A 14,246-nucleotide genomic window follows, 5' to 3' on the forward strand; every position below is an offset into this window, starting at 1 on the left:
TTGAGATTTTTTTTGGCTGTGTCCCCTCCCCCAGGGCCCACCTGGACCAACAGGAGTACGGGGTCCTGTGGGACACCCAGGCTCCCCGGTGAGTGCTCCTGGCTTTGTGACCCTCTCCTGGATCCCAGTGTCCTCCACCATGACCCAGACCCAAACTCAACCCCAAACTCAACATCCAAGAGGAACTCATGCCAGAATCTGGCTCAATCCCAATCTCAACCTGAATCCTGAAGGCCTTCACAGGCCCAGTCTTAACCCTATCCTTGACCTTAACGTCAACCCTAACTCAAACTTTATCTTTAAATCTGAACCTTGACCCCATCCTACCCCTAACCCCAAATCTGACCCACCCTCCAATGCTGACCCCAAACCTGAACTCAAACTTTGACCTCAGCCCCAATCTCAAACCCAACCCTAAATTCCATCTCAGCCGTATCATGACCTTGACCTCAACTCACCACCCAATGCCCATTCACCACCCAATGCCCATGTGAAAACTTTGACTCAGCTCTTGACTTAATTCCCCAAATCTGGCCTTTAACCTGCACCCCCAATGCCAAGTCCAACCTGACCCTTTCCAAACTTAAGCCCAGCCCTGACTGTAATTGTTAACCTCGGTCCTGACTTTGACCCAGAGCCCAGACCCTTCACTCAGACCCCACTTGTACCCTGCTTCTGTCCTTCTCCAGGGAGCAGATGGGGCTCAGGGACGCCGGGGACCACCAGGCCTCTTTGGGCAGAAAGGAGATGATGGAGTGAGAGGCTTCGTGGGGGTGATTGGCCCTCCTGGCCTGCAGGTGGGTGTCTGAGTTTGGGGATGTGGCCTCTTTCCCTGCACTCTGTGCTCCAATCTTTCTTCTTTTTTCCACAGGGGCTGCCAGGCCCTCCTGGAGAGAAAGGGGAGGTTGGAGATGTAGGGTCCATGGTATGGACAACCTGGGGAAGGTGGGGGGCAGAAGAGGATGGGTGATTGGTGGCCATTACATTAATTTTGGAGGGGCGGTATCACAGGGCACATTGTCATTTTAAGGTGATGCTGGTCACCAGCATTAAGGATGGTGTTTGTGGCTAGTGGTGCCTTTGGGGAGTCATGAGGTCACTGGATGCTATTCTGACTGTCCCACAGGGTCCCCATGGAGCTCCAGGGCCTAGGGGTCCCCATGGCCCCAGTGGATCAGAGGTGAAGACTTGCTGGGGGCGGGTGGGGCAGGATGTCTGAGAGGTGGGGACCTCCATTTCCCCCAAAGGGGCTGTTGGGATCCCACAGTCCCACTTCTACTGCTTGCTGTCTTTCCAGGGCCCTCCAGGGCTGCCTGGGGGAGTTGGTCAGCCAGGCGCTGTGGGCGAGAAGGTGAGAGAGAGGGGGTAGGGGGCTGCCTAGGGTAGGGGAGGCACAGCCAGTCTGGCTTGGGGATGGCTGTTCTGGGGAGCTCCTCCCTGTCCTTCATAATCAGAGCTCTCCCTACCCTGACTTTGCCTCCTGCAGGGTGAGCCAGGGGAGGCTGGAGATCCAGGACCCCCAGGAGCCCCAGGCATCCCTGTGAGTGACTGTGTTCTATACCCTTGCACACGTCTCAGGGAATCCCTGACCTCTGGGCATCTAGGGCCACCTTCACGAAATCTGGGCAGGCCTGAGTCAGACCTATAGGTATCCCCAAGCCCCGGAAGGTCTCAGATAGAGCTGCTACCGAGAGTTCTTCAGGGTGCACCTACAGGGTGCAGGTGGGGGCTTGGGTCCAAACCATGAACCCGGAGTGGGGGATGAACTTCCCGGAGGGATCCCCTTTCCTAATTCACTCCAGCATGGCATGTGGGCTAGACCAGCCTTGGTTATGATCTCTGAGCAACTGGACCATCCCGGCCCCTGACTCAAATAAACCCTAGATGCCTTCGACATCTGACCCTTGGATAGTCTAGGCTCTTCTGACCCCTGACCCCAGGAAAGTCCCAGACCACTCCCGATCCCTGAGTCCAGGGAAGCTAACCCTTGACTTCTGAAGAGTCCCGGCTGACTCTGACCTCTGACCTCTGACTCTTTCTGCAAAGGGGCCCAAGGGAGAAATTGGTGAAAAGGGGGACTCAGGCCCATCTGGGGCTGCTGGACCCCCAGGCAAGAAAGGCCCCCCTGGAGAGGATGGAGCCAAAGGGAACGTGGTGAGTCCCAGGAGAAGTGGAGGGAGAGATCGGGGAGGGGCACTTGCATCCTCTTGAACCTGCTCCCCAACTTCTATCGAGGGGTTCCTCCTCCAGTGTGCTGATTCCCCAGGCAATCCAGAACATGATTGAATACTGACGAATGATGGTTATAGCTCACTGTGTGGGTGCAACTTGCTTCTACACGGAATCATTCTGGAAGCTTTGGAGCTGCTGAGATAGATGCCCAGAGTTGGGGCTGATGTGGGATTTGGCCTCAGGGTGGAGGTTGAGACCCTCCTACCATCGTGGTGGGGCTTGGGCTGGGGCGGGGGGGGGCAGTGAGGACCTTCAGGGTCTACGGAACCTCAAGTTGGATCTGACCCCTTTCCGGAGGGTCAGTCCTGCCTGTGAGTCCCGAGCTGGGAGGCGCCTGGAGGACGGAGTGAGGTGATGCGTGTCACGGGTTTAGCTCAGCACCTGTACACCTTAGACTCTAGAATGTTCACCCTATGGGGGGGGGGGACTTTGTGTTTTGTTCACAAGCATATCCTCAGCAGCCCAGGCTGTGTCTGGGGACAGTTCATGTGGCAAATAAACGAATGAATGCCCGATAATTCAGAGAGGTGCCTAGTCCTTGTTCTGTCTTCCAGGGCCCCACTGGGCTCCCAGGAGATCTAGGACCCCCCGGAGACCCTGGAGTTTCGGTGGGTATGAGCCCTACTCTCCCATAAGCCCCCATATAGTCCGATTTCCGTCCCCATATCTCCACCCTCCATAGACTTAGGCAAGGTCTGTGGCGCAAATAACCCTCACGTTTCCCCATGTTTCACCCCTAAATCCTTAAGTGCCTCCATAACCCCTGCCTACCCCACAGGGTATCGATGGCTCCCCGGGAGAGAAGGGAGACCCTGGTGATGTTGGTGGGCCGGTGAGTGGCGGAGCAGAGGATGTGGTGCTGGTGGGGGGGTTGGGTGGGTGAATGGGTGAACTGGAGTGAACTGGGGGACAGAGAAGTAGGTGGATGAGATGCCTAGGGCCCCTGTAGATGCCCTTGCCTCGCCTCTCTGGGGCTTCCCCAGGAACATGAGCGACTTCAGTGAGGAGGCGGGGGATGGCAGCTGTGGGCGTGGTGTATGGGGGAGGCTGTCTGCTCAGAGGCGTCCTGAAACCTAGTCGCCTCGACCAACATGAGCTAATACCATCCTGGTGCTGTTCTGTATTCGTAGGGTCCGCCTGGGGCTTCTGGGGAGCCTGGCCCCCCTGGGCCTCCTGGCAAGAGGGTGAGTGAGACCCGCCTCCTGGCTCTCCTGGGCCCATTCTTGTCCCACCCATCTCCACTGGCCTCCCTTCACTCCCACAGGTCCCCCTAAACCCCCACAGATCCCTGTCACCCCAACAGGCTCCCTGTAGCCCTAAAGCTCCCCTCCCCCACATCCTCTTTCCCTCCTCAGGGTCCTTCCGGCCGCATGGGTCGGGAAGGCAGAGAAGGGGAGAAAGGGGCCAAGGTGAGTACTCCCCACCCAGGGAAGGGTCCCTGTGCCGATGCCTGACCCACAGCTGGGCCATCAACACAGGAGTCCCCGTTCCCTCCCCCTCCCTCAGGAGGTCAGGGGGAAGTTTCCCTCTGACTCTTTTGGCCCTTCCCTTGCCCTGTTCTGTTAGGGGGAGCCAGGTCCTGATGGTCCCCCAGGCATGACAGGCCCAGTCGGGGCTCGAGGACCCCCTGGACGTGTGGGGCCCGAGGGTCTTCGAGGGATCCCCGGCCCTGTGGTGAGTTGGGTGGGAATAGGGTTGGAGTGGGGTGGGGTCAGCTCCTCCCTTATAGTTTCTCACCATAATCTGGAGCAACTGACCCTGGCTGGGGGTGGGGGTCGGGGGTGTGTGTGGAGGCCAGGGCACTCACACTGAGTTCTGGCCGAGGGCAGCGTCCCCATGTTTGGCTTCATCCTAGGGTGAACCAGGCCTCCTGGGACCACCTGGACAGATGGGCCCTCCTGGACCCCTGGTAAGAGACTTCTTTGTCCCTGATGTCCTGGCACTGAGAACCACACTGGGTGTCCTGGGACCATCTAGCGAGTGTGGGTACGGGTGGTGCAAGCTGACCCCTCACTGACTACCCATCCTACCGTCCACCGTGACCATCTGTACTAACCATCTCTCTGATCACTTATCTGGATGGTCTACACTGACCACCCACACCGACCCTCCATCTTGGTGGTTCCTACTGTCCACAGTGACCTTCCATCTTGATAGGTCAAGCTGACCCTCTCTCTTGCTAGTCTACCCTGACCTTCCACACTGATTCTGACCACTCGTGCTCGCTTCGGCAGCACATATACTGATTCTGACCACTGACTGTTCATATTTACCGTGCTCCAACCCCTTCGTTATCCCTTGTCACCCCTCCTCTCTCCTGACCATCCCCATAATCACATCCTTGGCAGTTCCCACTTGAAATCTGAGTAATTTCCCATTTGACTCTCCCCTAATTACCCACATGAACCTTGAGATTTCATGTTTGAGACTCACTAACTGAGCCTCACCCTCCTTCCAGGGGCCCTCTGGTCTTCCAGGATTGAAGGGAGATGCTGGCCTCAAGGGGGAAAAGGTAAGGATATGACCTTCCATTATTCTCCCCCAATTACCTCCATCTCCTCCACCTTCACCTGCCTCCCTGGCCAGAGGGCTGGCAGGTTCGGGTCTCCTCTGCTCCCACACCCACAACTCCAAGGCTCTAGAAGCATCCCCCCCCCACCATATTTTTTTCCCCATATGTGCCTCTTTTGTCTTACAGGGCCACATTGGATTAATTGGGCTCATCGGCCCCCCCGGGGAAGCTGGTGAGAAAGGGGATCAGGGGTTGCCAGGCGTGCAGGGCCCCCCTGGCCCCCAGGGAGAACCTGTGAGTTCTATCCCAAGCGGGAAGAGTGTGTTCAGAGGACGGGGTGGGTGGGGAGGCAGAACGGGGGCTCATTTGGAGAGCGCACATTTGGGAAGTTGGGGTCTAGAATGAAAGGGGTTGTGTCTGGGGAAAAAGGGGGCCTCTATCTGGGGATTTACAAGTCAGAGGCTGTGTCTGTGGCTTGTTCTCTTGAGGGGACTAGAGGCTTGTCTGGGGGATATGCCTGGATCATAGGGGTAAACCCCATCCGTGATAACCTTGATGTTCCTTTCTTCAGGGTCTCCCTGGTCCCATCGGCTCTCTGGGCCACCCTGGGCCCCCAGGCGTGGCGGTGAGTAAGAGGGGTTTATGGGGTGGGGTCACCATGGTGGGCCAGCTGGGACTCTAGCCCTCCCTGTCTCTACCCCATAGGGTCCTCTGGGACAGAAGGGCTCCAAGGGGTCCCCGGTGAGTATATGCTGTCCCTTGGGCCCCTACATCCTGGCTTCCTGCCCCCTTTCAACATCACCGCACCTCAGTGCCTTTGCATTCGTTTGTTTGTTCATTCAATCACACTTTCACTGAATATTTATTCAACACCTACCGTTGTATTTTATCAAGTCTAAGACGCCATCAATTTTAACAGGAGCCATTATTTTAGAAACTACTATGAGCGAAAGCAGTTTTGACAAGGAAACTGAGATTTGCCAAAGATGTTAAGATGTTGCTTTCAGAGATGTTAAGATATGGAAAGAAAATGTGTGTTTTATACTTGGGGCTAAGCAGTGCACGTCCCTCCCCCGGTACTGCGCGAGTGAGTGCAAGACGGCGTGCGTGTGAGAGCGTGTATGTGTGTTGGCAGGAAGGGGTCCCCACAGACAGAGCTCACTCCCCAGTGACTTCTCCCTACAGGGATCCTTTGGTCCCCGTGGTGACACTGGCCCCCCAGGTCCCCCTGGCCCCCCGGTAAGTTCCCCAGGGAGTATGTTAGAGGGTTCCCCTGGGTCCCCCAGTGCCCAGAACTGGGTGGAGCCCACAGCAGGTGTTTGTGGCATGCAGGTGGGGAGGGAGGTGCCTTGAAAGCCGGAGGGGGTCTGGGCTGTGTTGGGGGTTTAGGGGGATACCCATGGGGGCTCTGATGGGTCTTGTCTTGCTTGGCTCTGTCTCCCCGTCCATCTCTCTCTCCCTACCTCTCTCCACCTCCTGGCCTTTTACTGTCTCTATTCCAAATACTTGTTCCCCTGTTTTGTCTCTGTTTCTCTCTTCTTCCTCTTCCCTCTTTCTCCGCTTTCCTTACCTCACCTGTGAATCTCTCTTTCATTGTGTTATTACTTCGGCTTTTCCCCAACTCTGGGTCTTTCTATCTCTCCCTCCCGTTTATCTCTCTGTCTCTGTCGGCCTCTCTATCTCCTCTGCCCCTTCTCCCCTTTCTTATCGCTTATTCGCTTATCGCCCTCTTTCTCCCCTTTTTTATCCCTCCCCCCCAACCCTGTCTCTTTACCTCCCATGACTCATCTTTGCTTGTCTCTCTTCCTGTCTCTCCCGCATCTCCGCTCCCCTCTCCTCCTTACCCCCTCGCCCCGCGCCTGCTCAGGGTCCCCCAGCTGAGCTGCACGGGCTGCGCAGGCGCCGGCGCTCTCTCCCAGGCCCAGGGGAGCTCGAGAGCGGCCTGGAGGAGGTGTTGGCCTCCCTCACGTCGCTGAGCTTAGAGCTGGAGCAGATTCGGCGCCCTCCGGGCACGGCTGAGCGCCCGGGCCTCGTGTGCAGTGAGCTACACCGCAACCACCCGCACCTGCCTGATGGTGAGGTCCCTCCCTGGCGGGGCGGGCGGTAAGCCCATGGGGTCCTGCCCCTGCACACTCACCGGTCTGGCTCTGCTGCAGGGGAATACTGGATTGACCCCAACCAGGGCTGTGCGAGGGACTCGCTCAGGGTTTTCTGCAACTTCACTGCGGGAGGAGAGACCTGCCTCTATCCCGACAAGAAGTTTGAGATGGTGAGTGCCTGGAGGAGGAGGGTTGGGGGGGAGAAGGGGGGCTTCGGAAACCACCTCAACCCCTCCCCCACCACCAAAGCTATATCCCCTATCTCCCCTCCCTGCCGAACGCACGCACCAGACTTTGGATCCTTATCCTTCCTTCAGCCAACATTTATTGAGCACCCGCTGTATGCCAAGTCCTGTGAAGGGCTGGGACTACAGCAGAGAATAAAAAACCAAACAAAACTCTGCTTTTATGGGGCTCACCGTCTGTGAGAAAAGATAGACCAAAAAACCTAATTAAGAAAACAGAAATGGTGGAAGCCTTTATTTTTTTTTATTTTTTATTTTTTAAAGATTTTATTTATTTGTCAGAGAGAGAGGGAGAGGGAGCACAGGCAGACAGAATGGCAGGCAGAGGCAGAGGGAGAAGCAGGCTCCCCGCCAAGCAAGGAGCCCGATGTGGGACTCGATCCCAGGAGGCTGGGATCATGACCTGAGCCGAAGGCAGCTGCCCAACCAACTGAGCCACCCAGGCGTCCCGGTGGAAGCCTTTAAATAGGGGATAAATGTGCCAGACTGTTCCGAGCACTTAGCTGCATTTGCACTGAGTCCCAGCCACCTGGTGTGGGGTGCGGGGGCCATCATCCCCAGAGAAGGAAACTAAGGCAGAGAAGTGATGGGATTACCCCAAGGCAGGCTGGCTCCAGAGACCCAGTCCTTAACCACCATCTCTCGACCTGCTACCTCATAGGCCCGCAGACTCATTGCCCTCTGTGGGTTGGGCACAGGAATACTGGGGTGCTCCATCAGGAGCCCTCAGCCTCCCAGCCCCAGCACCGGGCTGAGCAGCGGAGGGCATCGGGCCAGCTGCCCCTGCTCTAGAACGCTGGGTTGGGAGAGAGGTGTCACCTCAGTAGTTTTTATCTGTAAAATGGGATTCAAGACAGTATCTGCCTCAGCATGGTTGTACCATCGAGGTGTTGACGCACGTGTCAGGCTCAGTGGTAAGATACAGGCAGCACGTGGGCCTGTGCTAATGCCTCCTCCACGGCCGGTAAGATCTGCAGCCAGCACAGAGCCTGCAGAAAGGCATGGTGATGTCCTTCTTGTTGCTTATTTTTGACTAGTCAGAGCCCTGGTTTGGTAGGAGCTCAACCACCCCATCCATATGGGAATTTAGACAAGCTCAGGACCCCCAAGTCATGTAGGGCTTGACCTCTAAAGGGTTTCTGGTCCCTGAGACCTGAGCCGTTCCCACCAGCTCACCTTCCTCCTGCCCAAAGGGGCTGGGGAGGGGACTGAGGAATGATCCAGAGTTGGTTCCCCAGACACAGACCCTGAGACAAGGATTTGAGGGCAGGTCATTGATTTAGAAGGACATCTCAGGAGGCACCAGGAGAGAAGGGCGGGGGAGTGGGCGGGTCTGGGGGAGGTGGCCAATGAGGATTAAAATGTCACTATTGGGCACTAAAAGCTCAGTTCTACTGGGGGACATCGGGGGAGACTGCATTGTCCCACCCAGTGGGAGAGGGAGAGGGAGCGGGAGCGGGAGCAGGCATTTATCCACCAATCTTGTCAGTCATGGGTTGTGGGCTGCTTCAGAGGGCGTTCAGAGGGCAGGGACCCCTGGTCCCTTGGGCTGCCCTATGCACCAGCCAAGCTCTCCTCCATGGCGAGAGAACAGCCCAAGAGTCCTGGCTATACAGGCTGCAGCTTTCAGTGGGGGGTAAATGCAGGAAAGACCTCGCGTGCACCCAGGGCATCTACGCTCACTACGCCCCTCTTGTCCCCAGGTAAAAATGGCCTCCTGGTCCAAGGAAAAGCCAGGGAACTGGTATAGCACATTCCGTCGAGGGAAGAAGGTGAGTTGCTGGAGGCCAAGGGGGGGATAGTATGAAAACTGGTGGGAACTGGTGCAGGGGGAGTTGGAGGAGAGGCTATGAGAAGTGAAAGGAACAGGGAAGACTCACCCCTGCCTTCATGGTGATTGCAGGCTTGGTGGTGGTGGCAAATGGGGGAGGGGCAGCATTAGATGTGTGATGGAGGGGATGCAGAGTATGGTGGAAATCCAGACGCAGTGCTGGAAGTACCAGAGGCTTCCTGGTAGCAGTCACAGATCAGTGGAAGCCTAAACAATGAGTTGGGTCAGCAAGTTAGGGAGGACAAGGAAAAGTGTTGCAGGCAGAGGGAATAGCATACAGGAAGGCCCAGAGTTTAAAAAAGAGGGTCTGGTGAGTTTCAAGAGAAAGCCACTTGCTCTGCTCTAGGAAGTATGAAGAGGGGTGCCTGGGTGGCTCAGTGGGTTAAAGCCTCTGCCTTCAGCTCAGGTCATGATCCCGGGGTCCTGGGATCAAGCCCCGCATCAGGCTCTCTGCTCCGCAGGGAGCCTGCTTCCTACTCTCTCTCTCTGCCTGCCTCTCTGCCTACTTGTGATCTCTGTCAAATAAATAAACAAAATATTTAAAAAAAAAAAAAAGAAAGTATGAAGAAAGGATTAAGAAAGGAGGTGGAGTAGGAAGGTGAGGGTTAGACTTACCACCCCCCAGAAAGACCTGTGAGGCACAGGGAGCCATGGAATGTGTTTAGGTGAGGGAAGGACCCAAATCTAATCTCTGTTAGAAGAGTGCGTCCGGGACTGGTGAGGTTGGAGTGGGTGGAGGAGATTGGTATGTTGGTCTGGGAGAGTGAAGAGGTGGTTCAGGCTGGAGCTTCTGCTATTGGGGGTGGGGAGGAAGACATGGCCTGGAATTTCTGGGAGGGAAGTCAGTAGGACCTAGTCATTGCTGAGATGGAGGGCAGGGAGGAGAGTGTTGGTGGGCTGGTGCCTGGGAGGGATTCTGAGATATGTAAATGAGAGGAAGAACAGCCTTGACGGGGCCGGGGGTACTTGGGTTCGTTTTGGGATTTGTTTATGTAACATACATGTATGTGCTAAGCACCGGAAATGTGGCAGCAAATAAAACACGGCTCCTGACTTCATGAAGCTGAACAAGGAAACAGGCAGACAATAACCAAAGAAACAAAGCTCTAATATAGTATGGGGGTATTTTGGTTTGGGTTCCCCCAAAAGAGACCCTTCAACAAAGACTCAGTTGCAAGTACTTTACCTGGGATGGGATTCCAGAAAACATCAGTCGGGGAACTCGGAAATGATACAGAGAAGAGAAGGAAGCCAGAAGAATCGGATTGACCAGCCAGTTATCTCAAGCCCATGACACGTTAATAATATATTTTATTTGACCCAGTGCATCTAAAAGAGTGTCATATCAATATAAAGGTTACTGAGGCATTTTAAATTCCTTCCCTCCGAGTTCTGCAGAGTCTGATGCGTATTTTACATTTATAGCACGTCGTAATTTGGATACTAAATTTCATTGGAAGCTCTTGATCCGTACTTAGATTTCATAAAATCTGCAGTTGAAAAGGTAGATTCGTATATATACTCAAGTTGTTCCACACCCAAGTTTTCTGATAACTGGATTGAGCCTCAGTTATTAGTCATGCATCAAATACAGTAAAACAAAATAATTAAATAATTTAAAATCCAACAATTAGTTAACATTTTAAGCAGTTTCCTCCTCATCGGGTGCATTTCTAGTGCTCAGCAGACCCGTGTGAGTGCCTCGGGGCTCGCCAGGCACCCGTGGGTGCTGGATGGCTGGTGGGCCCACCCAGAGAAGGGGACGAGGCAGAGGGGGCAGGTTGGTCGGGGGATGGAGAGCCCGAGAGGTAGGTTCCTTAGAAAGAAAGTAGGGGCCAATGGGGCACGCTCACCGCCTGCTTGGTCCCACCCCCAGTTCTCCTATGTGGACGCTGATGGGTCCCCGGTGAGCGTGGTTCAGATGACCTTCCTAAAGTTGCTGAGTGCCACAGCCCGCCAGAGTTTCACCTACTCCTGCCAGAATTCTGCCGGCTGGCTGGACGAAGCTGCAGGCGATCACAGCCGCTCCGTCCGCTTCCTCGGAGCCAACGGGGAGGAGCTGTCTTTCAACCAGATGGCAGCGGCCACCATCACTGTCCCCTATGATGGCTGCCGGGTAAGGGGAGGAGCAGGGGCTGGCCGCAGTGGGGAGGGACCTTGGCTGCCCTCCTGCTCATCTGCCATTCTGTCTTCCCCGCGGTCAGCTCCGGAAGGGACAGACGAAGACCCTCTTGGAGTTGAGCTCTTCCCGAGTGGGCTTTCTGCCTCTGTTGGACATGGCGGCTACTGACTTTGGCCAGACGAACCAGAAGTTTGGGTTTGAACTGGGCCCTGTCTGCTTTAGCAGCTGAGAGTTCTTGGAGTGGGAGGGACAATGAGGGAGCCCCCGATGGGGTACTTTTGGTGCTGAGGCCTTGAAGCCATCATATTTATCGTATCCTGTGACTGTGGAGCCCGGGGAGAGTCTGCTCCTCACGGTCAAGCAATATCCCTTCTCCATTCCAGGCGGCTGGGGGCTGCACACCCTTGGCCCAAGGGTCCGGCTTCCTCCTCACTGCACCGTAGCTGACATACTGTAGTCTGGCTCTTTCTCCCTTCTGTGCCCACCCATCCCTCAATTCCTCACCCCTGATGCCCCATGCAAGGAACTTCCAACTCACAGCTGATAAACGCCCCCCACACCTGCCTCCCCATTCCCTGGGCAGTGCTCTCAACACCCTGTGGTGCTACCCTTTCCCATAGTTAAGCACTGGATGTCTCCTGATCCCAGGCTGGGACCCCTTCACTCATTCCTATTTTCAGGTGGGTTCACAGTGAAGGAACTAAAGTCAGACCACAGGGGGAAGTGAGACTTCCCTGGACTGAGCTGGGTGCTCCTTCTGCTGCCTCTGCCCAGCTCTGAATACCGCCCCCCACCCATATCTCCCCAAATGCACCTTGCCATGCCAGGTGGGATGGGAGCCAAGATGGTGGGGGTGAATCAGGATCCTAATGGTGCTGCCCTATTTATACCTGGGTCTGGATTAAAAGGGAAATTCCCCTCTGTTGTATATTTAATCTGCTTCCTCCTTAGGGAGGGCTGGGATATGATGAGACGGATTCTAGCATGTTCCTCTCCCCTCCAGGGCCATAGGGCATATTTGGCATCTCAAGTCTGAGAATAAACCAGTGAACTGTGTCCCTGTGTCTTTCATCTAGTGCTGGCTACATCCTTCTTAAGGTCAGGCTCTTGGGTCACCTGCGGTATCTGCCCCCACCTTCTTAATTGGGTCTTTGGGTACGGGTGGCTTTGGGAGCTGGGGAGCATCTGATTATAATGGCACTCCCTGGAGATGTTGGATCTGTTTACCAATGCAGGTCCCTAGAAGAAAAGTTGGAAGTGGCCGGATCTCTAAGAGAGATCGTAAATGTTTTCGCCATAAAAAAGAAATGCTAATTATGTGATGTGACGCAGGTGTTAGCTAATGCTATCATGGTAATCATTTTTTTTAAAAGATTTTATTTATTTATTTGACAGAGAGATCACAAGCAGGCAGTGAGGCAGGCAGAGAGAGAGAGAGGGGGAAGCAGGCTCCCTGCTGAGCAGAGAGCCCGATGTGGGACTCGATCCCAGGACCCTGGGATCGTGACCTGAGCCGAAGGCAGTGGCTTAACCCACTGAGCCACCCAGGTGCCCTTCATGGTAATCATTTTGCAATATACAAGTGTATCAAATCAACAGGTTGTATGTCAAAGACTTACACAATATCATATGTCGTCAATTCTGTGTCCATAAAGCTGGAAAAATGGTGAACTTATTAGGAAGACCTCAAACTTTGAAGAAGAAAGAGGAGAAGAAGGAGGGAGAAGAAAGAGGGAGAGAGGGTAGCTAGATCTCCACGTTGACCTTGATTAGTCCTGGAGTCGCTGGCTGAACTGAGGGTGTGGGAATGGATCAAGAGGTGACATGGGATGTGGTTTGGGTTTGAGATAAAAATGACTAGAGGTGAAACATCTGGGTGGCCATTCAGGAGCTGAGTTGAGGGTAGAGAGGATTGAATTAGAAGAGGAGCTTTGAGGTGTGCTGGATACTGGGGGGTAGGGATTGGGTGAGATACATTGAAAATGGTTTGAAGATCAGTCTAATAGGAGGTTGGTTTGGAGTGAGTTGAATGAGTCTGAGGTTGTGGATTGATGGAATCCGCTGAATTGGAGGTAGGGCAATCAGTGGATTGAAGTTAGGGTTTGGAATTAGATGTTGGATTGACATGAATGATTTGGGAAGTAGGATGAACGGAGTAGAGGTAAGTAGGGATTGGTGTGAATGGGGAGTGGGGATTGGCAGTTTGGGAAGTCAAGACAGCATCAGTTAAGATGAGAGTTGGGTTTGGGGCGCCTGGGTGGCTCAGTTGGTTAAGCAGCTGCCTTCGGCTCAGGTCATGATCCCAGCGTCCTGGGATCAAGTCCCACATTGGGCTCTTTGCTCGGCAGGGAGCCTGCTTCTCCCTCTGCCTCTGTCTGCCATTCTGTCTGAGTCTCCCCCTCTCTCTCTCTGATAAATTAAAAAAAAAAATCTAAAAAAAAAAAAAAGATGAGAGTTGGGTTTGAGGTAGCTTGAATTGGGGGTTAGATGTTGGGTTGAGGTTTTCTTTCAAATAGATTTATTGAGATATAATTCACTTACCATATAATTCACCCATTTAAAGTATACAATTAAATGGTTTTCAGTATATTCACAGACTTGTGCAACCATCACCACAATCAATTTTAGAACATTTTCATCACCTCAAAAACAAATCACATATCCATTAGCAGTCACTTTCCATTTCCCCCAAATGTCTCAGTGGTAGGCAACCGCTAATCTTTCTGTCTTTATGGATTTGCCTGTTCTGGACATTTCATATAAATGGAATCATATAGTATGTGGCCCTTTGGATCTGTCTGCTCTCGTTGAGCACAATGGTTCAAGGTTCATGTTGCAGTGCATACTCGATTCCTGTTTATTGTTGAATCATATTCCGTTGTCTGGTTATATCACATTTTGTTTATCCATTCATCAGTTGTTGGACCTTGCCAAATTGAGTTGAGTTACGAGTGATAGAGGGCTGGTGTGAGTTGAGTTGGGTCAGGTGGGCTTGCGCAGTTATAGGTTTTAGGTTGGGGTGAATTGTCTCTCCAAAAGCCAGGGTAAGCCCTGCCACCTAGGTCCCATAAAGCCATCTGAACGCGTGTCCTGGATTCCCTCAGGCATTCAATAAACATTACTGATGCTATGAAGAATATTGGGGTTCAGGATTTGACTGATGAGTTTATTTTCCATTCACTTGCTTCATTCTCTTGATGGTTTA

At 53.8% G+C, this 14,246-nt stretch overlaps 1 protein-coding gene across 2 annotated transcripts in view; it reads left to right on the forward strand.

Moving 5' to 3' along the window:
* COL5A3 (collagen type V alpha 3 chain) overlaps positions 1–12,097 on the forward strand; it is a 37,193-nt gene extending 25,096 nt beyond the window's left edge. For both annotated transcript variants that reach the window (XM_044254258.1, XM_044254259.1), the window contains exons 45-67: positions 35–88; positions 690–797; positions 872–925; positions 1,127–1,180; positions 1,298–1,351; positions 1,487–1,540; positions 2,047–2,154; positions 2,787–2,840; positions 3,011–3,064; positions 3,363–3,416; positions 3,588–3,641; positions 3,799–3,906; positions 4,088–4,141; positions 4,691–4,744; positions 4,931–5,038; positions 5,316–5,369; positions 5,450–5,485; positions 5,930–5,983; positions 6,612–6,819; positions 6,901–7,013; positions 8,792–8,860; positions 10,796–11,035; positions 11,124–12,097. In XM_044254258.1, coding sequence (XP_044110193.1) covers positions 35–88; positions 690–797; positions 872–925; positions 1,127–1,180; positions 1,298–1,351; positions 1,487–1,540; positions 2,047–2,154; positions 2,787–2,840; positions 3,011–3,064; positions 3,363–3,416; positions 3,588–3,641; positions 3,799–3,906; positions 4,088–4,141; positions 4,691–4,744; positions 4,931–5,038; positions 5,316–5,369; positions 5,450–5,485; positions 5,930–5,983; positions 6,612–6,819; positions 6,901–7,013; positions 8,792–8,860; positions 10,796–11,035; positions 11,124–11,270 — 1,947 coding nt within the window. In that variant the 3' untranslated portion in view covers positions 11,271–12,097. The remainder of the gene's footprint in view (positions 1–34; positions 89–689; positions 798–871; positions 926–1,126; positions 1,181–1,297; positions 1,352–1,486; positions 1,541–2,046; positions 2,155–2,786; positions 2,841–3,010; positions 3,065–3,362; positions 3,417–3,587; positions 3,642–3,798; positions 3,907–4,087; positions 4,142–4,690; positions 4,745–4,930; positions 5,039–5,315; positions 5,370–5,449; positions 5,486–5,929; positions 5,984–6,611; positions 6,820–6,900; positions 7,014–8,791; positions 8,861–10,795; positions 11,036–11,123) is intronic.
* The last annotated feature ends 2,149 nt before the right edge of the window (positions 12,098–14,246 follow it).

Source organism: Neovison vison, chromosome 6 (assembly GCF_020171115.1).
Source record: "Neovison vison isolate M4711 chromosome 6, ASM_NN_V1, whole genome shotgun sequence".
Lineage (NCBI taxonomy): Eukaryota > Metazoa > Chordata > Mammalia > Carnivora > Mustelidae > Neogale > Neogale vison.